This window comes from Natator depressus, chromosome 1, assembly GCF_965152275.1.
Source record: "Natator depressus isolate rNatDep1 chromosome 1, rNatDep2.hap1, whole genome shotgun sequence".
NCBI lineage: Eukaryota > Metazoa > Chordata > Testudines > Cheloniidae > Natator > Natator depressus.
Genome location: NC_134234.1, coordinates 72,664,961 through 72,691,783, shown reverse-complemented (window position 1 = coordinate 72,691,783; position 26,823 = coordinate 72,664,961). Strand labels below are relative to the sequence as shown.

Genomic DNA, 26,823 nt, shown 5'->3' with positions numbered 1-26,823 from the left:
AGACATTTTCAGTTGCCTTATTTTTTTTGGTTAAATTATATTTATTAATCTCCATGGAGTGCATAAATACTTTTGATTCAAAGAGCATAAGAATTATTTTGGTTTAAAGTGAGTTTTCTTTCAAATGAGGTGTTACTTCGCAAAGAAAGGATCTCCCCACATTAGTCAGAAACATCACGTCAGGTATCAGAGGGGACTGCTTTAAGTGGATATCAATAGTTAAGAAGACTTGCTCCTTTCAAGGCAGGGTTTTTCAGAAAGCTTTTAAGAACTGTGATATAACGCTCTAAGAACACAAGACTCACGTAAGATATCGAGATATCTGCTGAGAGTAGTTTGGAACAGACGTGTTTTTTCCATTGGGATTGACAACACTTTTTGATGTAAAGTTTTCTGATGTTCTTGCGTACCATATGATAAAGAAGTGGGCAAACAATTCTGAACAGAATACTGATGTCCTCCTTGAATATATTGTACAAAGATGTTTGTACGGAATTCAGAATCATCACTCTGTAGAGAGTGGATTTGAAGTGATCTAACTTCCACGTGTGTTATTCTTAACCTAATGTTAGACGTCTAGGAAGCCCTTCTTTTCTAATAAAATAATAGTTGAATATCTGAGCAACACAATACACAGAGAGGAGAAAATAAAAATATACATTTCTTGCTCCCCCTTTGCTTCTCAAGTAGAGTACATGATTTTTTCCTGTTTACAACTGCTTAAAATTACTCTCACACTACTGATCTGTTGTCAAAATAAATAACCCAAAGAGCCATTTCCTAGAGCAATATGCAGCACTGAAGATTCTGCAAACTTTTGGAACCCAGGAAACTTCTTCTCCACAGATGCTGTTTTCATTCCACACACATGGATTAAGATTATTGTTGAGGTATCCAAGTCCTACACCCAAAACGGGATTTGAACTACATAATGCTATTTATATTCAGCAGTTGGTAACAGAGCATGAACATCCATTAATGCTCCCATATTAAACACAACTTTAATTGCAGTTTTAAAGATCTGCTGGTTTTGCTTTTTAGAGTCTCAGGGTTGATTTAATAATATCTTAATAAAAAGCTTAATAGTGCATTAAATTAAAAAAATAAGTTTTTTCTTATTATGAGACAGCAATTTCAGTGGGTAGTTCACTAAACAGAAAACTAAACCTGCTCTGCTGTTTTGAAGATCTGTTGCCTGATTGCAGCAAAGTATAGCACAATGTTGTAAAATCAGCCTTAAGAAAGTAAATTGTTCCTTGATGTAGCACTTCAAATGTTACCAAGCATGTACTTGGATAACCAAGATATAAGCTTTCAGAAGCCTGAACACCCAAGAGAGAATTATTTCACTTCCCCTACCAGAGATTTGCCCATATTTCTGCTTTATATATTAGCCAACACTGGGCCAATGGGTGGTGGGATATCTGAAAATCTGTACTAAAAGTAACACATCTTTTTATTTAAATATTACTTGCTTTTTAGGCACTGAATTTTGGAGATATGCCGAAGTACTTGTGGGAGATTTGGGTACCTGACAAACCGTGGGTGGTAAGATATCAGATCAATGAAATAAATAAACAAAAAATATATATTTTTAAAAGTTAAATATTGTGGGCTGTGTTCCCACTGAAGTCAATGGTCATAACTCCCATGGGGCTGATTGCAACTGGATTACTGTGATTTTGCACAGTTGTAACTCTGTTCATTTCAGTAGCATCACCCTGGGGTAAAACTGAAATAATGTAGTGGTAAACTAGGACCATGCACTTCGGGAGAAGCAGATATTGGTCATGCTGCAAGTCTAAATCATGCTTTCAAATACTCTGACACTTGACACACTGTAATCTGTACCCTATAAGTAGCCAAGATATTTGATTTTGGTGAGGTGGGTAAGATTTAGTTTAGGATGGAAGGCGTGTTATTTCTTTTATTTTTAACAAAATTATTATGGGTCTATTACTACCACTCTTACACTGCCAAGCAGTTACTCATATGAGTAATCCCATGGATTTTAGTCACTCTTGTGAGATCTTCTGACCAGTAAGATTAAGGGGGTCAGTCTGGCTCACTAAATAGTACCTTGTGCTACTACAAGTCTCACTAGTCTCAAATGGCTGTCACCTACATGCCTGTGCTCAGTGCTTAATTTGTCATGAAAGAGGTACCAGGGCTCAAGCAATTTCTTTACATTCATAACTGAAGCAGCAAGCCCAGAGATGATGGGGCTATAAATTGCCAAGCCTAGAGGTGCCGGGGCTCAGCCCTGGCACAAAGTAAGTGCTGCCCATGCTGAGGCATAAAGGGAGTAAAACTTTCCTTATGGCCCTGTGTGGAATACCCAGAAATTAGGCTCTGCGTCTGCTACCTTCTCCCCGCAACACAAGAGGAAGGAGAAGACTCTACCCCATAAAGCACTGACCACCACATCTGAGTCAATGCAGGTGAATGGTACTTTGCTACTTCCCCTAGAGTCAGGGGTAAACATGTTCCTAAACTCAGAAGTATAGTTCATTCCCTGTGCAAAGCTACAGTCTGCCCTTTGGTTTCAAAGGACTCAAGCAAAGGTGGCAGCATCTGTTAATTAGTTTGTGAAAAGGGGACACTGTCGAATTTGTATTAATGATCCAAGCCCATTTAGATCCTTATAAATTCACAAGGTTTCAAAGGTTAAAATTCTAAATAAAATCTAAATTTTGATGCAATTTATAAATCTACAAAGATTATAATTCCTTCAGCTCTTCAAACTGCAAGCTTTCAGTGAATATTTGTTTTTACAGTGAGTTAGTTACTATTTGGAAGCTAAGAACTGTCCTGCAGCAACTTTGAGTTACATGAGGGCCAGGACAACTTCCCAACAATCAGGAGGCAACCTTAATTCTGGCATTCTCTAACTTTTAAGTGCTTGGCTTTGCTATCTTAATGATTTTTGAATGTAGTTGTTTTTCTATATCCAATAATAAGCAATATTGGCTCTTGAAGTCTTTATGGTCTACGGATGAATATTGAGCACTTAAATTAATATTTATGTTTTTACACGATGAACTCTAATGGCTCCAGGGTCTCTTTCTATCAAGACAATGATCCTAAATGTGTATTTACACTCTTGGTCTGAGTTTTCAAATGTTCTTGTGTATGTATTTATATGATAAACTGTAACAACTCTGCAGCAAATGACCTCTCATACACTTCCATTAATGATTTGTGTTTAATATTAAATAGAATATGGAAAAATTAAAGCCACATTGAGTTTCTAGGCACAGTATTGTTTTGTACACTCTACTTTTAAGGTCTGATTTTCAAAGAGGCTAAAGGAGTTAGGCATGCAACTCCTATTGAGTTTCAATGGAAGTTAGGTGCCCAGTTCCCCTTTGAAAATCCAATCTCAAAAGTTTGTTTAATTTGACTGTGGGATTTAACTCACAAAATTTCTCCACCTTTCCTCGGCTAAATCATTCTTTTTCAAGCAAATCATTGATGTCACGAGAAAGTCAAGCAAACAAAAACAAACAAAGAAATAACAGCAACAAAAACCTATCATGAGATATATTCCAGCTTTTTGGAAAGCCTGAAGATCCATGCTGGGTAACAGTTAATGGGTGTGAACAATTTTGACCTAGATTTTACAGGTGATATACTCAATAGAAGTAATCGTGCCTTTATTTATGAACTAATTGCATCCAAATTTAGCATGTTTGGTTTTATGCAAGGATTCCTCTAACTCTCATTTTGTTTATGTTGTAACTCTCATTTTGTTTACATTGACCGTCCGCAGGCAGGGCCCCCTGCAGCTCCCAGTGGCCATGGTTCACGGACATTCTGGCCACTGCTTCTCGCAGCTCCCGTTGGCAGGGAATAGCAAACTGCGGCCACTGGGATCTGCAGGGGGCCGTGTCCACATACCGTTAATGTAAACAAAATGTCTCGCTGCCCGCCAGTGGATTACCCTGATGGGCTGCTTGCCAAAGGTTACTGACACCTGATCTACAGTATACACAATCATTGCAATGTATATCTACAATGTGTAAATGTTTGTTTCTTTCCCACTCTTTAGCCTCGGGAGGCATTGTACTTCAGAGACACCCTCTGATATACATTCCCTCCTTGCTTCCTCTTTGTCTGAGGTATAGGTAAGAGGGGTTTGCTGGGCTCTCCAGCAGGCAGGATGTGTTGGCTATTTCCATTGTCATGACAGGTCTGGTAGCTCATGCAGGAGTATAAATGGGGATTTTGTATATCCCTTCATTTCCTTGTGTTGGTGAGTAGTACAAGTCACAATTTAGCCTTATTTACAAATGCATAGGAGCCATTCTTTCCTCTTGGGTTAATATTCTACTTCTGTTTCCTTTCTAGTCATTACATAAATGCATATATGGAGCAACTGCGAGGACAGTATCAGTATAATATTGATCTTGGTTGGAGCCGGGAAAGGGGCGGGAGTAGTTCCTGAAGTTGTCTCTAGATGGCCAAGCAGGATATTCCTTATTTCAAAGCCATATCTTTCACCACTGAAGTCAGTAGAGCTTTATCTTTACTAGCAAAATAACGTGCATTGCAGCTTCATGTTAGCAAATACATGGTAACTTACTTGAGGTAAAATCCTAGTGATGACAAAAGCAGTTGTAATTTTCATGTGTTAGCAAATTGAGGTAAACATAGGGTGACCAGACAGCAAATGTGAAAAATCAGGACGGGGGTGTGGGGTAATAGGAGCTTATATAAGAAAAAGACCCCAAAATCAGGACTGTCCCTATAAACAGGGACATCTGGTCACCCTAGGTAAACAACATGGGGGACTGTAGGGTTTACATTGACCTGGCTAACTCATGTTAACACAGCAAACTGCCTGTGTCTTCAGTAGGCTTTTGCCTAATATTAGACTATCTCTATATATTACAAGCTAGGGTTGTGATTCCCCTGCTTGTGTACACATACTCACGTTAGCTCTCATTGAACTAGTGCAAGTAGAAATAACAGCGTAGCTGTGGTAGCATGTGTAGAGAAGCAGAAGCACGGCTGAGCACATACCCACCAGTTTCAGGTGGGTGAGCGCTTTCCTGAATGCATGTACACAAGCAGGGGAATCCCACCCCAGCTCTTAGTGTAGCTGTAGCCTTAGTTACCACTTGTTAGCCAACATGAGGTAAAAACACACTTTTCTTCCTAATGAAGACTCACCCTAGGAGTTTTGGCACTGAGTTAAGTGGTTGCTGAGTCCTGCTCTCATTCATTATCTGTTTAAATAGATTTGTTGATTTTTTTCTTTACCTACCTCTAAATTAATGTGTATTTAGATTTCCTGAATATCTAAAATATATAAGTGCAATAGTAGTAATTATTGCATCATCTTGGTATTTTAACTGATATCAGTTTTAATATCTGTCATCTGGTCTGTCAGGGGACTACTGTAGATCCTACACTGGCAGGAGGGTAAGAGTTGATTATTTAATAGAACTTTTGCATATCTGATTTCTGTGATCAGCAATAAAATATGTGCATTTTTCATGATTTCTGATGTGAATTTAAAAACTGAAAGTCCAGTTTAATTGTGGTCTTGCTCCCTCAGGCATTGCCGAGGCTGTTCTGAGACATTCTACCTTTGCATTGATTCTGCACGACACCCGAGTGCTGTACCGATTTCCTTACACTTGCTTTAGAAAGGAGCATCATATATTCCCTTTTGTTCCTGCTGCCAGATGCTAGCAGCAGCTCTCAGTGTCAGGCAGGGTAAGTCTTTGGGCCCTTGGGTCCATGGAGTATAATTGGGGACATTAAGGAGTGCTCAAAGACACTAGTTCTGTATTGTGCTTGGCTTCAGAGTGAGTGTGCTGAGGTGGGGGAGGGAAAAGCTCCTTGAAACTTCTTTCCACCAGTGCTTCTGTTCAGTGTTAGCCAGTGTTACCCACAAAGGTAACACAGTCCTTAAAAATATTTTAAAATTAATAAGAAAGGCCTGATTATATACTTAAAAGAAGACAAGAGGAAAGCCAATCATTCTATAGCTCGGTTGTATCTCAGTTTTCAGGGACTTGAGTCAAATGGGGAACGAATTCATTGATTTACATTAGAGATTAATTTGGTTCCATCAGTCATTTTACAGATTATTCAAATTAAAGATTTAATTCCCCTGGGGGAGGGGGAAGAGTTTGCATTATTCATATAACAGCCATTAATTTAAATGTCATGATAGCTACAGTACGATGGAAAAATATCTGCAATCAAATGTATTATACCCTCACAATGTATGCTCAGAGGAGGCCCTTCATGTGAGGAAGTCCTCTGTGCCTTCTGATTTTGGGTTAACCCCTGAGCTCCCCTGAAACCTCCAAGGGCTCCATGACTCTAGGATCTAAATGAGGATACTGGTGAGAAGTGGGCAAATAGCAGGGATGATGCAAATGGCCTTCCATTGGCCCTGAGGAAATTTCTTTCCCCCACCTCCCATAGTACAGTCTCAGGTTGTCTCTCCCCCATTCTCCCACAGCTGGAACTGTTTCCCATTAAAGAGGGGTCCCCAAAGCAGCCACTAACTGTAGAAGCCCTGTCTGTGTGGCTTCACAGGAGCCAAGCTGCTGGAGAGCAGTCGGGGTTGCTAGAGAGCCAGAGCCAAAGTGGATATCAATAGTCTCTGCTTCCCGCTGAGCCTACAGAATGCTATGGCTTCCAGTGGTCCTGTGAGGTTTCTGGGATTGTCCCTCTACCTGCTGTATTGGGGGAGCAAGCCCTACTTTCCCAAAAGAACAACTGGAGAGCACTCCTAGAGGAAAACCTCTCAGAGGCTGTTTCCTTTTAGTCCCTTCTCATTTGTTTCTCTGCAGGAGGGGTGAGTCTGAGGTAATGAGACCTTACATACTGTAAATAACACAAACAGAGGCATAGCAAGTCGCTGGAGTGAAAATAATTCTATGACATTTCCCCTCTATGGGGTGAAGAAATACAGGTCTATCAAACATATTTATTTTCATATAGGTATATGAAAATAGCCATTGTATTATAAACTCATAAGTTAACAGTATTTTAATATTAAAATAATTCATTTAGGAAAAAGTCTCAGTTTGATGTGTTGTAGGTTTGTGTTTGCATGGAAAATTGCCCTATTTATTATCCATTCTGGTTTTAATGAAGCACAACAAAAAGGCAGTAAAATGTATTGAATATATTGAGTCTAAATATTAATGATTGCTGGACATGTTCATAATATCTGTGCATAATGCTGAAATATATATTCACATAGACACAATGTGTGTCTATCTGTGGGTATTTTTACACACAATATAATGGAGCGAGGGAGGGGATACCTAAAATTTCTTAGTGTACTTAAGTATCAGAGGGGTAGCCGTGTTAGTCTGGATCTATAATAGCGGCAAAGAGTCTATAAGGTGCCACAGGACTCTTTGTTGCTTTTAACGTACTTAGTAATTCCCATGTAGCTAGGATTTTTTCTTCAGTGACTATATATTCTGTATAATCTATTGATACTGCTATCTGAGTCTGATATTTCAAATATCTCAAATCATCATATGACATCATGGAAGTGAGAAGCAGAGATCATTCATATGCCTGGCCAATTTGATTGCAATCTTTTCTTTCTTGTAGAGAAGGAGGTGTTTATTGTGGATAGGCTGGTGTGTCATTATATACAGGGTTGCCAACTTTCTAATTGCATAAAACGGAACACCCTTGCCCCACCCCTGGCCCTTCTCTTAGGCCCCGCCCCCACTCACTCCAGTCCCCCTCCCACACTCCCTCATTTCTAGCCCCATCCCAGAGCCCGCACCCTCAGCTGGTGCCCTCACCTCCTCTCGCACCCCAACCCTCTGCCCCAGCCCAGTGAAAGTGAGTGAGGGTGGGGGAGAGCAAGTGATGGAGGGAGGTGGGCTGGAGTGAGTGGGGGCGGGGCCTCAGAAGGAGCAGGACAGTGGCGGGGGCTTGGGGAAGGGGCAGGGCAGGGGTGGGGGAAGTGTGTTCTGTTTTGTGCAGTTAGAAAATTGGCAACCGTACCTGGCAAAAAATGGATGCCTGGCAACCCTCCATATATATATGTATTCAACACATCTATGTTGAAGATCTGTTTCTTGGTATGCTGAGAAATTTTCATGTTCTGAACATTTTCTTGCGAGGAACATTTTCTTTCTTCCAAAGGCAAGGAAAACTTTCAACCTATATAGTGTCACCACTGACAAAAGCCTAGCTGAACAGTGGGACCCAATATCTGAGATGACATTTTGCATTACTCCCTCCAGCTACTTGAGAGGTTTAAAGCTCTGTTTACAGTTGAAAAATGCTAATGGCCAACGAACAGTTCCATGCAAAAATAATGCCTTTTAAATACAGTGTGCATGACTTTGGTGATCCTGTGATGCAAGATCTTGTGGGACTTGTGCCTCTCCAGTTACCAAACTATCTTTGTGTCACTCATGTGTGAGTGGTGAGAAATCACCATGGCATTTGTGTAGGTTACATCCTTTTATTTAGTGTACACCATTGTTTGTATTTTTATGAAGCTAATGAATATGGGGGAAATGAGCCTGTGATGTCAGCTGTTAGATCATTATTACTTCACAGGTATTCTTTGTCTTTTCTCCCCTTACTAAAAGGATTTCTCGTTTCATATGTGGGGAAATGCTGTATTAAAAAAAAAAAAGAAAGAGAAAGGAAGATTGTGTTCCACAGTGCATTAGCCTTTTTTAACCAATTTTGGCCAGCCCTAATGTTGAGTTTGAATTTCGTACCTACCTGTAGTTGCTGAAAGTTGATTTATGAGTGCAGGGGACAGGATCAGTAGCCAGCAAATTTTAAAGAAAAAAGGTGGGGGGGGGAGAGTTTTATGCCACAAAATGTTTCATCAGCATCAAATTAAAACAATCAATCTTTTGTCAGCCAGCTGCACTTAACACCGTGTTTGTTCTGAGCTGGAGTATTTGTCACAGAGTAGCCTTGTTAAAAATGTACTAGCTCATGTCATCCTTTAACTCTTTGAGGACCTTTTGGGCATACATGCACAGAGCATACGTGCATGAACACAACAACCACGAAGAAGTGTGGATTAGAGTGAATATGGTTGTGAAAACAGTAATGCTTTCCAGTGTTCTCTGGTGCAACAGCGTGTTGCATATCACAGGGATTTATTGCCAGCCATTTTTAATGATCTCCACTGTACTTCGTTCATTATGCCATTTCATTGCCAAAAACTGTAAATCTATTAACATAGTCCCTGGTGGTCTGCTGTAAACTGGTCTGAAATGGGGTAAAAATAATCCTTACATTTTACCCCATGAAAACTAAACCTCCCCCCCCCCCCAATACTGTGACATAGATCAGAAGCCTGAGAGGGCTGACAGCTGCCAAGTGTGTTTGCCAGCAATTCATTTGTACACTTTTCAATTTACAGAACCAGCCCTCAGTCTCAGTTTTTAATTTGGTGCTTTAGATGAAATCCTATTTGGGGAGATCAGGGAGAGGTTAACTGAAGCCGAGGCAGCTGCAGTGGTTAAAAGTCCATAGTTTTGATTTGACGCCAAACTGACATCTAGGTTTTGTTTTCTGTTTTACACTGCTCGTTTCCCCAGCCTGCAGCCATATCACATAATGCCACTGTTGTCAAACATTGGTGAAAAACATTAGAAAGCTTATCACAGTATCATTCATTACCATACATTATAATGTTACAAACCCACAAATATCAGACAAGGAAAAAAAAAACCAATGGATATTTAACACAGATGAATTTCTGAAAAAGCTTGGCTTTCTCGCTGGGAGGCCTATTGCTCCGACACCCTCCACTACCCCCAATTTAAATCAAGCTAGTGATTAAGTCACACCATTGTTGGAATGTAAAAGGCCACAGATGTATTTGTATGCTACAAAGTGATACACACAAACAAAAATTAATCACAATGTGCACAGCATAGCAAATTGTGCTTTCCACTGAACTGTCTTACCTGTCTGGTATGAAAATCCTGACTGCTGAAACATTTATATCCCAGTGGAACTGAAGGATATAAATGCACAAATACTCTCTTGCCCTAAAGTAAGTGGAAGGAGATCTAATAATAATACACCTTTTGTATCTGTATATAACAGTGTTTTGCAAAAGTGAGCTAAGCATTAGTAAACTCATGTGGAAGTGGTTATTGACTTGACCAAAGTCCAATGGACAACACAAATCCAGTCCCACACTCAAACCTCTTGTGTAGCCCAAAATAGTATGGCAGTATGAGCAATGTAACAATAGCCACCACAGTCTGATATTGATCATTGGCATGCCAGTTGTGTGTAATATTCTGCAATGGGCCACAGACAAGAAGTTTCAACAGAACAAGTTTCTGAGTTGGCTGAATGGAATTAGGACACATGCAGGACATGTATTTGATAGAGTTTAACCATATCCAAGTAACATGGAGGCAGTTGTACAAATGGAAAATATCCAAAAACTGAATCTTTACAGAGATTTATGGACATGTTAACATAGATACTCATGTGTAATTTGTCATATTTAAGTGTGCCTCTTGTAATGCTGCTTGAAGGTGGTACAGAATGGAACTGGGAAGACTGTGAAAAGCCATGGGGAGTTGTCACTGAAATATTTTGATTAAAAAAGAATGTAAGGTCTCTGTTGTTGTGAGCTCTGGGATTATCAGCTATCCTTTAGGATGATCACCAAGTGGCATATGCTTCTGTGCTAACAGAACTATAAGCAGATGTGCTGACAATTGGTTTTCGTTGGAAGCAATTTTTTATAAATATGTTTATGGGCAGTAGTCAGTTGAGGCAGAAACCGAGTGTAAGGCTTTGGAAGCCATATTACAGACACTATGTAACAGTACCAACTAGATTTTAGAAAATGACATTGAAAACCTGATTTGGTACCCACTAAAGTCAATGGAAAAAGTCCCACTGATTTCATCTTAGAGGATGAATGGTCCTAAACACAAAAGTACTCATTAAATGTTCAGTAGTGTTACAAAATGGATTTTTTTAAAAACAAATATTCTGTCAAGACCACTTGTCACTAGTATCCCTAGGGAGAGGATTTTCAAGTAAATATGGCTCAAGTTACTTATTTCCAAAACAAAATTTTAATAAATGCAAACAAAAATGAAATAACCTTTATTCCAGTATCCACATAGTAAATTTCTTCCATCCTATAAAGTCCATGATCCCGGCCAGAATCTTTCTAGTAACACTGCAGCTTCCAGATGGCCTGATTTCTCTATGTAAATCCCGTTAAAGTCAAAGGGAGTTTTTCATGTCTTGGGTGTGGAAAATCAAGATGTACAGCTCCAGATCTTCTTATACTGTTGAGTGATATTACATTATAGTTCGACTTTATAGTAATGCCCACTTTTACTTCCCTGCTGTATTTCTGCTGGTCATGGCATGTAATAGGCAAAGCAGGAGGGGGGCATTTCTTTTTTTTTTTCTATTTTTTCCCTTAAGGAAGATATAAATAGGTTTAGTATTAAGCCTAAATGTGATCACCCATATGTGCATTTGCTACTTTAGATTTGTGAACACTGATAGCAGTGAGGGACTGCTACCTTGTCTCAGTGAAGTAAATTATCGAACCCCAGAATGGTAGCATAAAATCTATGGAAGTTTTACAGTAATTTTTGTGAAATGTCAAATTATACCTGAAGAAAGATAGACAGCTGTAACTCATAAGCACTGAAGACACTGATGAATTGCAAGGTCAAGGTTCATTCTGGAATACAGCAACTGAATTTGTGATTGATTTTTTTGTTGTGTTTCTTTTATCTCCACCTGAAGAAAAAATGAAATTAGGTTCACAAGATTGTGAGTGCACACAGAAGGGATAGCTCATTAGAAGAAAAAAAAGATGACATGAGCTAGGCAAGAATATTTTCTGTTTTGGGGAAAATTGAAAATTGTGTTTAAAAAAAAAAAAGGAATTTATGATCAATTTTGATTTTTTTGATGTAAAATGAAGACTCGGGCATCATAGATGTAGAAGAAATTTTCAACAGATGTATGAAATTAATGTCTCTTTATGATGTAAAGCTTAGAAGAATAACTTGAGGTGAATTAGTGATATCAGGATATGAAAAGGAGTAAAATTGCCACTTTTAGGTCTGTTTGGTCACTCGATTACAGATCTAAAAGTGGAAATTCTTCAACAACAAAAAACTTCAAAAACAGAGTCCAACGAGAGACTGCTGAATTGGAATTAATTTGCAAACTGGATACAATTAACTTAGGCTTGAATAAAGACTGGGAGTGGATGTGACATTACACAAAGTAAAACTATTTCCCCGTGCCCCCCCCCCCCACTGTTCCTCACACATTAACTACAAAAGGTCTCCCCCCCACACACACTCTCCTGCTGGTAATAGCTCACCTTACCAGATCACTCTTGTGACAGTGTGTATGGTAACATCCATTGTTTCATGTTCTCCGTGTATATAAATCTCCCCACTGTATTTTCCACTGCATGCATCCGATGAAGTGAGCTGTAGCTCACGAAAGCTTATGCTCAAATAAATTTGTTAGTCTCTAAGGTGCCATAAGTACTCCCTTTCTTTTTGCGGATACAGACTAACACGGCTGCTACTCTGAAACCTATCAGGATATGAGTTACACTCTCTTTCACCTCTAGTTTAGTTTAGTAATGACCAAAAAAATCAACATTGGATGACTGTTGGAGACTTTATATTAAATGAGTTTTTGGTCTCAAATTAAGTTTCAGAAGACAATACACAACCACTAGCACCTTTTGTAGGCTGTGTCTGCAAGGTCTGAAGAATTAATGTGTATGGGGACTGAAATACCTCTTCTTCCTTGGAGGTTCCCTCATAATTGAGAAATAGTGGTCCAGATCATTGGATCCTGCTGATCTAGGCTCAGCACATCTTTGGGGATATGTGATGAGAAATGTGGCTCAAAACCACTGTTCTATTCACCTGATTCACGGATTGGCCAAGGAACAACCTGGCTGCTGGTGTAACTTACACTATCCAAAGCATTACACTGGGGACTGCTTTGCCACTTGGGATGTGAAAGAGCACATGAGGAGCTTGTCTGTGATCATTGCCTGTACTGTATTATTCTATATATAAATGGAAGTTTTCAGATTCTACTCTAGGAGTGTAAAATTAGGACTAAATGTGTGTTTTTGTGTGTTTTTTTTAAACAATACAAATGAATATATTCTAGCCATCTAGAAGAATGATTTAGCTCTAGTACAAAGGGATATAAACAGGATTAATAGGTAGAATTTTTTTAAATGATACTTTACGTTGCATATCAGTGAAAATGTCTCCATAGTGATGTTTTACTAGATTGTGTAAGAAATCCCAAAGGGAAGGACTGAAAGCACAATTACTTCAGACATCTAAAACTAAAGTAGACAATATACTGGAAAATGTGCTGAAGAAATAGCCTGCCAATTGGGACAGCGTACATCAATGGTAGGCACCCTGCGGCCCGTGGGCTGCACGCAGTCCATCAGGGTAATCCGCTGGTGGGCCGCGAGACCGTTTGTTTACATTGACCGTTCACAGGCACGGCCGCCCGCAGCTCCCAGTGGCCGCCATTAGCCATTCCCGGCCAATGGGAGCTGTGGGAAGCAGCGGCCAGCATGTCCCTGCAGCCCACGCCGCTTCCCGTGGCTCCCATTGGCCGAGAACAGCAAACAGCGGCCACTGGGAGCTGTGGGCGCCGTGCCTGTGGATGGTCAATGTAAACAAACGGTCTTGTGGCCCGCCAGTGGATTACCCTTACTGGCCACGTGTGGCCACCATTGGCATAGATGGTCCTAGTGTGTTTATAATCCAGGGACTAGGGAGAGTGGTTACATTTATTGTGTTAACTCCCTTTAGTGTACTTAGAAAAGAACAAGACTTAAATACAAAGAATGATTAATGGACTGAGCAGAAATGGAATGAAATATAAATCCTAGAGCCTATCTCAGCAGTTTCACAATGCTGCCACTTTATTGACTTCATTAGAGTCACACCCAGGGTTTAAATTCTAAGAGTATTTCCTGGATCCCCCCATACACTCCCAACAAGCTATAAAAACTCTGAGGGGGAGAGGGAGGGACTATTTACCGATGTTCTGCTCTGGACAGCTCCAGCTGAATTTAAGCCCTGATCACTCCTGATTGACACTTCAGCAACTAAGATCAGAATCTAGGCCTAAGAGTTGTGCCCACCTTTTCAAATTGTCTCATTAATATGCTAGACACCAATGGATGTGTTCTGAGTCTCTGGATATTTTGGTGGCTAAAAACATGAGTTCGGTTATCATCAGCTTACTGTAAAGTAAATATTGTCTTTGACAAGTAAACAACCACACTTTGCTTGCACTTTAGTACAATAGCTCCTTGGCACACTGGCCATGATGATATTATAGTATAATCTGAAGACGATTCATATATCAACATTTACCCCTGTAATCTGAATGTGATACACTTTTGCCGGCCATACACCTTTGCCCCTAGATGTTCAGATCAAGGAACTGTTACTGTGAATGTGTCTGCTGATATCTTTTGCCACAGCTGGTGCAGAGGAAGAGGTGGCCTCTTGATCAATATGCTTTTAAAGATTAAAATAAACAACTTGAAGTACACTTGAAAGCAAACAGAAGGCCAGTGCAATCTAATCTCCATTGTTTCCTCCACAAATTTTGAACCACATGAAGACTCTGAGTGGTCTGTAAATGTAGTCTCACATAAAGGGTATTACATTAATCCAGTCTGGGGATGACACAGCACCAGACACAAATTTACTTGGAATTACGGCACATTTTGTGTGTGAGAAAAAACAGCTTGATTTTCAAATTTAAGGGCCTGCTTTTTATACATTTTGAGATCCTAACATTTGTATTGCAAAGTGACAGACATCTGTAAATCATCATTGAGTTATAATGTATAAAAAAAAAATCAAGGTTTCAATATAATTGATTTGATTTAAAAAAGAGAACTCACTAGATTATTACAATTATTATAGACAGAAAAGTAACTTATATATTGTCCATATCTTTCACAACTCTTGTCATACTTGAAAATAGGAGGGAAAGAGAATAAATGTGGAACCAGTGAATGAATCTGTCTGTCTGCCTACAGTGTGTAAGTATTTACGTATATAATGCATACACAATACATATATAAAAAGTATAGAAGGACTCACACACCAAGTTTCTTGATGTTTATGGGCATCATATTGGGATTTGTATAAGACAAAAGAGCCCAAATATAGCCATATTCATACTCCAGACTACATAGAAAACTTCACCGAAGTTATTGATAGGGAAGGTCTGTCTCAGAAGGTTTAGTTACTTTTTTTTTTTTTTTAGTATTTATGAATTGCATAAAACCTCAGTTCATGACAGCACTTAAGCATGGGCTTAATTCCTGTGAAGTCAGTGAGACTTAATCACATGCTTAAGTGTTTTCATAAATCATGACCCAAATTTGGAAGCCATTGAGGAAATCCTGTAATTGTATTCTTCCCAGTCCCCAGAAGCATTCTATATGTTTTAAGCTCTTTCTGTGTTAAAATTTCTCTTAATTCCACCACAAGGATAATGAATGCTGGGTTTGGGATTAAGGTGGGGTTTTTTTGTTTGTCTTTTTTAATTGCCAAGTGCATTTTAAATGCTCATACCTAAATTTAAGTGTGTTAAATGGATGCCATGGATATTGTTTTGTGAAGTATTACTATAATTGTGCACATAAATCCAATATTAACGTATCAAAATTGTTAGTTTCACTCCTATCTACATATGTCTGTCAATATATGTGACTTTCAGGGCAGTTGTGGTAATCATTTTGGGTGTAGTTTTTTTTGCAGATAAGAGACTAAATTATAAGTTATTTGTGATCCAGGTGTTTAGCTGTGCATCCTTTTGAACCTAGTTGCACTCTCTTAAGTGGAAGTCATTATCATCCACACATACTCCCTTTTTTCCTGTGTTTGTTGGTGGAATTTGTTTTGTAAAATAAATAAATCCAAACAGTTAAAAACCAACATATGATGAACTGATATATCATTTTTATCTGTTGAAGATATAGAAATGTACAGCTTCCGTTAAACTAAAAACAAACATCCCCCCCACAAAAACTGTTTTCAGCTGTTATGTTTTCAGATTGCTCCCTAACAGAACATGTTTTGATTGCATGAGACGGGAACTTTACAGAAAGGAAGGGGATGAGGCCTCCCAGTAGTGGTATAAATCAGTCATCTTCAGGCAACTTCAACCACTAGACCATATATGGTGTTTCTAGCTTCCTAATTGCAAATATATATTGTAGTCCCCTTTATGGGTAGTTAATACAGGTTTGAGGTCCATTGACATTTCCATTTTGGATTGTTTCCAGGAGAACGTCATAGAGTAGTGGTGGGCAACCTGCAGCCCCCGGGCCGCATGGAACCCATCAGAGTAATCTGTTTGTGGGTCATGAGACATTTGACTGATTGATTCTGACAGTTCACAGGCACCAATGGGAGCTGTGGGAAGCGGCGGACGGCACCTCCCTGCGCCCCTTTTCCTGCAGGCGCCGCTTCCCACAGCTCCCATTGGCTGGGAATAGAGAACTGCGGCCACTGCGAGCTGCGGGGGGCAGTGCCTGCAGACGGTCAATGTCAGCCAAATGTCTAGTGGGCTGCAGGTTACCCACCACTGCCGTAGAGTGTAGCTACCCCACCCCCAAAATAAAAACCTCTACACCTTTTCAGCCACCTATGTCCTCCCAATGTGCAGAGAGCTGCCGGCGTGTCGTTTATTTGGAGAGGGGAAGTTTTGTGTTGAAGGAGATATTGAAAATGTAACTCAGTATGGTTCATGTGTTTAAAATGAAGTTTTCGAGCGCATCTGTCTATAAAACATTCCAAATTTATACTTTACTGATCTACTGGATGGCTTTAAGGGGGGATTATTAGTTGTCCATTTCCTGCTCTGGAAACAGTACAAACCCATATTTTGAAGGATTTGAAATTTTACAGAAGTTATATTTCATTAACGCGCGCGCGCACACACACACACACACACACACACACGAAGGGCAATTGCCATGTCTGATTTAGTTACATCCAAACCACTTGACTAAATTGTAGGAGTCTGTGCCCGTAACAACAAATTCAAAATAGACTTTCCATAGGACAAGGGGTATAGAAACCAGGAACATTTCTAAACCAGAGTAATATAGCTGGAACCTAAGAGTAATGCACAGAGTCTACAAGTTGAAATAAATGAGTCCCAGGGGAAGAAAAATTATGCTTAGCTCTGTGTGTTGGAGAAAGCAATATTTTATTATAAATTGTTATTTCAGTATTGCCTAAGGTCCCACCTGAGATCAGATTCTCCCAGTTATAGGTAGTCCGTGCCCTAAAGACCATGCAACTGTATCAGACAAAAGGTGGATGACAGGAAGTATTATCCTTATTTTAGTTTCTTGTCTAATTTTTGAGGTTGGATTTTTAATAATAAATATTTGGTAAGTATTCACAAAACTGTAAGGTGTCTATTAAATTAATGTTGTGATTTTTATGAGGATAGTAGATTTTGGTGTGTTTATATTAGTGTATAGTGTATCTAAACTTTCATTTACCCTTTGCATGAGAAATGTATCGTTTCATTAAGGTAATTAGGTATCTACCATTGCCATATGCTGTTTCCTTTTAAAGGTGTTGGCATTCTCAGTATTGAATTGTGACTGGGTTTGAATAAGGAGTTAGAACAGACCTTTAACTTGGTGCCTTATCATAAAGCGCACTGTACCTATCAATTGTGGTTTCCTCCCTGCCAGATGCAAAGGAATGCTGCTTAGGGTAGAAAACAAGACTGAGGATTTTTGAGGAAAGCTGGTATTTTGAAGCTGGCACACATTAGCTCAAGTAATGATTGAAAATTGGCAGAGCTGTGCTGTAGGGAAATCTGCTCCAGCGTGTCTATTCCTGCAGGATTGTCTTTTCTATTGGTCCAGCAGACAGAAAAGGGAATGAAAATAAACATTAAGAACAACCAATATTTAGAGGCATAATCTTATCTCCCTTTATCCAGAACTTTTCAGTGAATTAAAATAATAAATCCTATGAAGAAATATGGTGATTGTTACATTGGTGAATAATGTATTCAGAAGAAGGCTGTCTGACCAGTCTTGTCCTCACAAAAATTATAGAAAAGAGCTATTCAGTCACACCATATGCACTTTACTAAAATACCAGATCTTCTAAACTTGTTTTATGTTCCTGCATCTATAAAAGTGAAGATTGCATAAATATTCACCATCACCCCTATGCTCCATTTGAGAAGTTGATGAGCTATAAAACATCATTTTACTTTGGCTGCCATACACAGTTCTTTCTTAGCTGGATATTTACTTCTAATCTTTTGGCATTATCACTTGCTTTAGGCTGTGTTTTAAATCCCAAGAACTTTCTCTGAAATAAGATAGTCAGGAGTACAGGAATTCCTTATTTTCTCTACTTATTTATGAGGCTTTTTCAGCATGTGTAACTAAATGATATGTGGGGGACAGAGAAATGCTGAATGCATCATTAATCCATGTATTTATTTAATATTTCCAGTTTAGCTCTTTCCATTTGTTGAATTGAAAAGGCATTTTCTTGGTTCTGCTTATGGTGCATCAAAACAAGGGCTCATGATCCTTCTCTGACTTTCACTGTTCTCATCAAATTTCTTGTAATATGTTTGAATAATGTGGCCAAGATTTTCAAAAGTGACTAGAGGGGTGTGTGTGTGGGTATCTCCCAAAGAGTGGGGGGAGGAAGAGTGGGAGAGGGAGAGGGAGAGGGAGAGGGGGTGTGGTGTATCCATATATAGTACTGTATACCCTTCCTCCCTCCCCCCCACCCCAGTCTGGTAGCATACACTGTGTATATATAACAAACTTGGAGGTAAGTGCTGAAGGCACTCTGAGCACTCAGCTGTACAGACTCCAACCGTCCAGTGAGTTCCAACTTTTTACATTCTGTGTGGCAGAGAATTACTTTACTAGGTCTGCCAGAAACTGAAATACCCTGGGCACAGTTCCTTTAAATTGCAACACAAAAGATCAAATCAACAGTTTTCAAACCAGATCCTTAGAACAAGTCCCTAAAAGATAAGAGTCTCAGAACCCCTCCATAATATCCTGGCTGGATGCTGCTGCCCTATGTCTTCCTCCTATAACTGGTGTGGCCTGGCAGCAACAGGATGTGTCTCTGTTTGGCTCTTCGATGTTTCATTTCCAGCTGTGGGCTGTTTGCTGCCTAGTCTTGCCTCCACAGCTTACTGCCTGTGGTCCACACATATCCTCTGACTTTGTCTTGAGCCTGGCTTCAGACTGTATTTTCTTTTCCTGTACACTGGGTATTATAGATCTCTCTACTGGCTGGATGAAGAACTGGGGGACAATGCAGTGTCCAACATTTAACCATTAAGTTCATTAGAATATGATATCCTAAAAATAATTTATAGGTGTTGCTGAAAAAGAATTTTAAGGCTTAAAATTTCCTCCCTTCTGTCTTAAAATACCAGCAGCAAACTATAGTAAGTAGAGCAATCCAAACTTAAAAGAAAAAACTTCCCCAGACCCATACGCTGATTTAAGGAAAGTTTGTTGTTTGACATGTTTTTATTAAAATTCATACTTTGGCATTCTCCCAAGCTGATGAGTTCTTTCCCCCTAGATATGAGAAACAGTAAAACCCATACAACTGTATTCAAAGGAGAAGTTATGTAGGGAAAAACGAGAATCTGCCTTAGTGTATTGTTTCTCCTACATTTTATACTCAATAACCAGGATCTACTCCAAAACTGCAAAAACTTTAATGACATATATTTTTCAATCAATAATGACTTGATTCTCTAGAATCATACCCCGACTAAATCAAATTGACTAATACCATAAAATTTGGTGTGACAACCATTTGTCAATATAAGCATACAGATTCATAAAATTGAATATAATTTACGTAAGTAGAAGACTTAATTGCCACAATATAGGAAGACAAGAGAGGAAAGGGGGGAATCTCCTCATAAATCAGGCTGCTAATAAATGCTTTTAATGTTTGATTAAGGGTCAGGCCAGATGGCTACAGGAAAGTGATAGAAGGCAGATATATTAGTCCCAGGTTAAGTAGGTCCCTTTTCCCTAGGTAGGGTAGCAGGGAAGGTTCCAGACCAATCAGGAACTTTCTGGAAACAATTAAGGCAGACAGGCTGATTAGAACACCTGCAGCCATTCAAGAAGCTGCTAGAATCAATTAAGACAGGCAGGTTAATCAGGGCATCTCAGTTTAAAAAGGAGCTCACTTCGGTGTGTGGTGTGTGAGGAGCTGGGAGCAAGAGTCACAAGAAGCTGAGAGTGAGAAGGCATACTACTGGAAAACTGAGAAGTACAAGCATTATCAGACATCAGGAAGAAGGTCCTGTGGTGAGAGTAAAGAAGGTGTTGGGAGGAGGCCATGGGGAAGTAGCCCAGGGAGTTGCAGCTGTTACAGGAGCCACTGTAGACAGCTGCAATCCACAGGGCCCTGAGTGGGAACCCGGAGGAGAGGGTGGGCTCGGGTTCCCTCCATCCCTCCAACTCCCTACTTGACACTGGAGGAGTTGACCTGGACTGTGGGTTCCACCAGAGGGGAAGGTCTCTGGCCTATTCCCCGATCCACTAGGTGGATCAGCAGAGACTGCAGGGATTGTTCTTCTTCCTTTTCCCCATGCTGGCCAGTGATGAGACTAACTGAGTGAATGGCAGATTTGAGCCACAAAAGTGGCCAAACTGAGGGCTGCTGTGAACCTCTGAGCAAGCAAATCCGCCAATAAGCGCAGGACCCACCAAAGCAGAGGAGGAACTTTGTCACACTGGGTGCATTGTGATGTCACATGGGGTGGGTTCAGAAAGTAGATTCACTTTCCTTTGCTCCATGATTGTCTTCACCTTGGGTGAAATCCTGGTTCCTTTACCATCAATAGCAAAACTATCATTGACTTATTTGGGGGCAGAATTTCACCCCTTTTCATTATCAATGACATTAACCAACATTGTGACCAAATGGGAGAGATTAAAAGAGAGCTAGAGAATTTTTCGCAAGGGTGGGTCAAAAGAACATATTTGTTAAGCAAAACAAAAATTGCTAGTATACATATGGGGAAAAAGGTCTCAACTTTGAAAAAGGAGACGAAGACATGGACTTCTTTCTGGATGAAATTGAGAACTTCACTTATTGCCATGGTATTCAAATTTTGATAGGTATGAGAGAGGAAGGAACAGAACCTGCCATGGCACTCTAAAATAGGACCCATTGTAGGATCTTGACAGCCAAAGGACCCAGGAGTAGGTTTTGAAAGGAGTTCAGAGTGCTGGGTAAAGTACCCTCCTATTTCAGCTACATGTCACAGATTTTGAAGCAGACAATCATGCAGTCATTTTTAATGGAATGCAAAGTAGCAATTTCTCTGGTAAGAAACAACTTCACAATACAGCCATATTTCTATTGCTTTCCTATACAGGAAACTCCTACACAACTGGCATGCACATTTTAAAAAATATGGTTTGGAGAGTACTGTAGAGCAGAGACATTGTCTCCACACATTACTCAAACATATAATATGCTGTTACACCTAGTATGCTGTTGACACTATGGGCCTGATCAACCTCTCAGCACCTCTCAGCAAGGCCAGTGGAAGTTCTCCAATTAACTTTTCTAGGACTTGGAGTGGGTCTTAAATAAATGATGACCAGTACTGATAAAGCATTAATCTGATAAAGAACATAAAGCCCTCAGCATATCTGAGCATGCTCTCAAGATTTTATCATCCATATCATACTGAGATCCCTAGACACCTGAATATGAATTTGAGTATTGGAAGCAATATCTTTAATAAGGCATAACATATACACTTCAATAAACTCGGTATCAACAGGGAAAACAATGGCAAGTTGAATAATTGTGAAATTGGCACAATAATACAGTTTGACCATGCTCTGATAATAGTGGAATTTAATTTCAAAATCTCCACCAAAAATGACCCTCAAATTAGTTTACAAACAAGAACAATTGAAGTATACAGTGGTAGTGGATGAGGTATGTTCAATATTAAATGATTGCTTAAAAACAAATCATGTATCTGAAGCTAAGACATCCATACTATGGGACACAGCCAAAACTTTATTAAGGGGCGAACTAATCTCTGTCTCAGCTTGATGTAAAAGATTGCACCTGGCATGTATGGATGAACAAAACTAATGACTAAAACCTCTAGAATTAGAACATAAAAAGTCCCCTAAGACCTAGTCTAACAAAAATTCAAAAGATAATTGGGGAAATCAAAGTACGAAAAGTCTACAAAACACAGCAGTTGATTGGCCGTACTGGATTGTTTTATGAAAAAGAAACAAGTCATTGGCACAGACATTTTTTAAAAATAAAGAAAAGGCAGTAAGAACTTAAACTATAATAGGTGACGCTGTTTCAGAAACACTGAAATTTAAAGACCAGTTTTAAAGCAAAATCTTGAATTGATAATTGTGTATCTTCAACTCATTCTAGCTTTGAAAATTTAAGAGACTATTTTTTGTGTCTCACTCTTTACAAATCCAGCCAATAGGAAGCATTCTACTGCAGAGGAAAAATGATCTCTTTTCATGCAAAAATTACACAGTGGATAACGTTTTTAAGGATAATAGAATGTGGTGATAAGCAGGTATTAACAGAGGTGGACATACAAATGGCAGGCACAGATGTGTGGAACACATTCAGTTGTGTCTTTTAAATCAGAAACATTGTCTCTTAAAAGTAATGAAATCTGGTTCAACAACAGAGGATATTATTGTGAATATGCCTCTTGTTTTCCCTTTAAAAATCAACATTTCAACTAAAATTATATTTTCAGTTTCAAAGGATAGACAACTTCAGGCTAATGCCTGAAAAATATTTTTTAACAAAAAGTCTGTCTTTTTTTCCATCAAAATTTAAAATTTCAATGCAAGATTTAGTCCAAATTTAGAAAAATTTGACTAGGTCTAATCATAATCATTCTCAAACAAACATACCTATATCCCTCACTGCTGAAATAAACAAAGCATATTGTTGCCTGCTATTGTTTGATGATGATTCCCTGTTTACAGTTAATTTTGACACCTGTCAGTTAGTTTTTAATACATTTTAATACATTAAGGTATGCAATGTTAATTTTATATCATTTTAGTTTTTTCTTCAAAATGTCATGCATTGTCAAATCAAATGCCTTGCAGAAGTCTAAGTATATTATTTCAACATTATTACTTTTATCAACCAAACTTGTCATCTCATGGGGGAAAAAAGAAGAAAGATATCGAGTAATTTTGATAGGGTCCATATTCTATAAACCATGTTTGATTTTCATTAATTACTTTACTACTTTATTAATCAGGTCACATAAAAAGCTGTTCCATTACCTTGCCTGGGATCAATGTCTGGCTATAATTATCCCGGTCATCCCATTTACCCTTTTTTAAAATAAATTGGCATAAAATTAGCTGTCTTCAAGTCTTTTGGAACTTTCCCAGTGCTCCAAAACTTATTAAACATCAACATTAATGGTCCACTAATCTCCTGAACACCTCTTTTATTCTAGAATTTCAAGTTACCTGGACCAGCTGATTTTAAAAAAGAGTTTGACTTTAGTAGTGTCCATTTAACATCCTCCAGAGATACTAGGGGAATGGAAAGAGTATTATCACCACATTATAAGACTGTATTGTCTGGTTTTTCCAAAATACAGAACAGAAATATTTATTGAACACTTCTACCTTTTCTGCATTATTCTTGATAATTCTATTATTTCCATCTAGTAACAGACCAATACCATTTTCACGATTCATTTTGTTCCTAATATATATATTTTTTAAACTACTTCTTATATCTTTAACTCTACTGGCCATAGATTGCTCCTTGTGTCTCTTGGCTTCTCTTAGCAATTTTCTACAATTCCTAACTACTTCTTTCATTTGTTATATATTATTTTTATTTTTACAGATGCCTTCCCTCCCCCTCTAAACGAGGTAGGTTTTATTGGCATCTGGTATGGTGTTCTTTAATGGTTCCCAATTATCATTCACATTTTTCTGATGAAAATATTTCTCCCAGCTGATTTGTCTCATAATTGTTTTCAGTTTTGTGAAATTAACCCTATTAAAGCACTAAGTATATCTATTACTGGTTGGGACTTTATTCTGCTTGCGCATTATAAATCATGTCATAAGCACTTGTACATAAGCTGGCATTAATTTTTGGTTTGTTATCTGTTAGGAAAACGGCTAAGAATTCCCCTGTGTTTGCTGTAACACTTTTTGAGTTAGGAAATTATCATCTATAATATTTAAAAGTTTCAAGGATATTTTAATACTGGCAGTATGAGACCTCCAGCATATGTCACTCAAATTGAAGTTCCCCATGATCACGCAGCTTTTGTTTCTTACACATTGTAGGTAGGTGCATAAGGAGCTGGTCATCCTGATCCTTTGTGTAATTTGGTGGTCTGTTGCAGACACCAGCTAATACCACTTCTCATGCTTTATCTGTTAGACATTGATCCATGAGCATTCAAGATCATTTTCTTCTGAGTTTAGTGACTCAAAAATAAGCAATGCCATTTTTTTACCTAGAGTGCCATTCCCCCTACCCTTTTGCCCACTCAATCCTTCTTAAATACATTATAACCATTGATTTTTAACATTCCAGTAGTGTGAATCATCCCACCTAGTTTCAGTAATACCAACTAGATCAAATTTATATTCATAAGTAAGCAATTCCAGTTCCTCTTGTTTGTTACCCAGATTCCTAGCACTGATGTATAGTCAATTAAAAAACTTCTCTTCATGTCCATTGGTTCTTTGATTAATTTTGTCCTCAACTTCTCCATTTTTGTGCTGAGTGCTCATGAACGCCCTCTTTTAAACCTTCTGACTGATTTCAGATGGTTGTGAAGGAGTCTACTGTCTTGCCAACACAGTATGCAATAGATGGCCCTGATTAGATTGTATAAATGTTGAAGAATAGATTAAATCAGGGGAGGGCAAACTATGGGGAACTGCGGCCAACGGGAGCTTCGGGGATGGTACCCACAGGCGAGGGCAGTGTGCAGAAGAGCCGCTTGTCCCACCCCATTCCCAGGAGCCACTGCTGGACATGCTGGCCACTTGACTGGCGTGGGGCCAGGGCAGGCAGGGAGCTCACCCTGGAGCCGCTTGATGTAAGCAGTGCCAGGCCGGAGCCTGCACCCCGAACCCTTCCTACACCCCAACCCCTTGCACTGAGCCCCCTAATGCCCTGTCTTGAGCCCCTTGCCACACACCCTATGCATCCCAACCCCCTGCCCTGAGCCCCCAGCCCCCTGCCCTTAGATGAGTGCCACACCCTGCACCCCTCCTGCACCCCACAGCCCTACTGCACCCCATCCCCTTGCCCTGAGCCCCTTTCTGCAAACCGCACCCCATCCCAGACCCCACACCTCAACCTCCTGCCCCAGCCCTGTATTCATGGCCCTGCATACAATTTCTGCACCCAGATGTGGCCCTCGGGCCAAAAAGTTTGCTCACCTCTTGGTTAAATATTGTTTAACTGATAGTGAGATTTCAAGGTTCAGACTCAATTTAAAAGGATTCCTGGGTACTTCTATTTATATGCATGCACGTGCACACACACGTCATGTGTGCACATATACAGACTTTGTTACCCTCCCCCATCCTATCATTTTCACATAGCAACAAAAGGTTTTTAAGCAGTGTCTGAGCAGAAATCATCATGTAAAGCCAAATTTGTTCCATTGTTGAGAAAACTGACAGCAGATTTAAATAGCTGGACTAATCTGATCATATGGCTGGGATATAAATATTTAATCTATATGATTTATGCTTCCCCAGATTTGATAAAAAATAAATAAGGTAATGAATTCATTTGCACAGCAAAGATCCATGAACCCTTTCCTGCACAGCCTTTAAGCTATAATACTAGACAGCAGAAGTTGGGTGTGACTCTTCTTGGGGAATCCTGGACAGGGTGTCTCCTCATACCCTGGCCTCCAGTGAGAGGGAGCCTTTCTTGTAGCAGATGGGTGTCAGTTCCTGGACACTTCCAGCCTTTGAGCCACTCAAGTACTCTAGTCGCCATGTCAGCCCTAACTTTGCCTTGCAGGTTAACAATAGGTGAACCGCAATACCTGAGTCCCAGTGTACCACAGTTTACCAATTTTACGTTGAACTCTCGCTCCTGTAAACCACACAGCAATTGTGAGCACTTATAATAAAACAGCAGTCGGTTTATTTATAAGAGAGTAAAGATTTAACTATTAGTGACAGAAAATGATGGACGCGAATGGTTACCACACAAAACAAAATAATAAAATGCGAGCCTAGGTCTACACTTATCAATAGTTACCTCTCCTATTTAATAAAGTAGGCTTTCCCATAGAGTTCAGTCTGTTTCAGAGCTGGGTGGTTTCACAAGAAGCAGGATCCAACTGTTCATGAAAGTGCCTAATTTCGTAAGGGGTTTCCTTAGTGAATGGATAGAGCGCTCTTTCCGACACTCCATCTTTTGTCTTTATTGATAGCCATAGAGATCTCCTGCCTGCTATAATGTTCCTTTTCACCTCTAAGTGGTTTTAGTTGTTTGCAATTATCTTTGACTCTTTTTCATGGACTGTTCTGGGATGTGGCAAGTGTAGACAAAAGAAACTTGCATTACCTCAGTGGCTGACTAGGAAGGGTTGACAACTCCCTCTTGCTTGAATGGGTCATCACTGAGACACATTACTTCCTGGTGACTAATTTCTACTTCGCATACGTAAAGCATACTTCAAAATAAATGCATTATTCCTTAA

At 39.4% G+C, this 26,823-nt stretch overlaps 1 protein-coding gene across 5 annotated transcripts in view; it reads left to right on the top strand.

Annotated features, from left to right (window-relative positions):
- The window catches only part of PCDH9 (protocadherin 9), an 870,287-nt gene that overhangs the window by 353,940 nt on the left and 489,524 nt on the right, over positions 1-26,823 (top strand). For 2 of the 5 annotated variants that reach the window (XM_074961751.1, XM_074961768.1), the window contains exon 3: positions 1,483-1,548. The exons of the other annotated variants lie outside the window; for them this stretch is intronic. In XM_074961751.1, the coding sequence (XP_074817852.1) occupies positions 1,483-1,548 (66 nt within the window). The remainder of the gene's footprint in view (positions 1-1,482; positions 1,549-26,823) is intronic. 5 annotated transcript variants of the gene reach the window in all.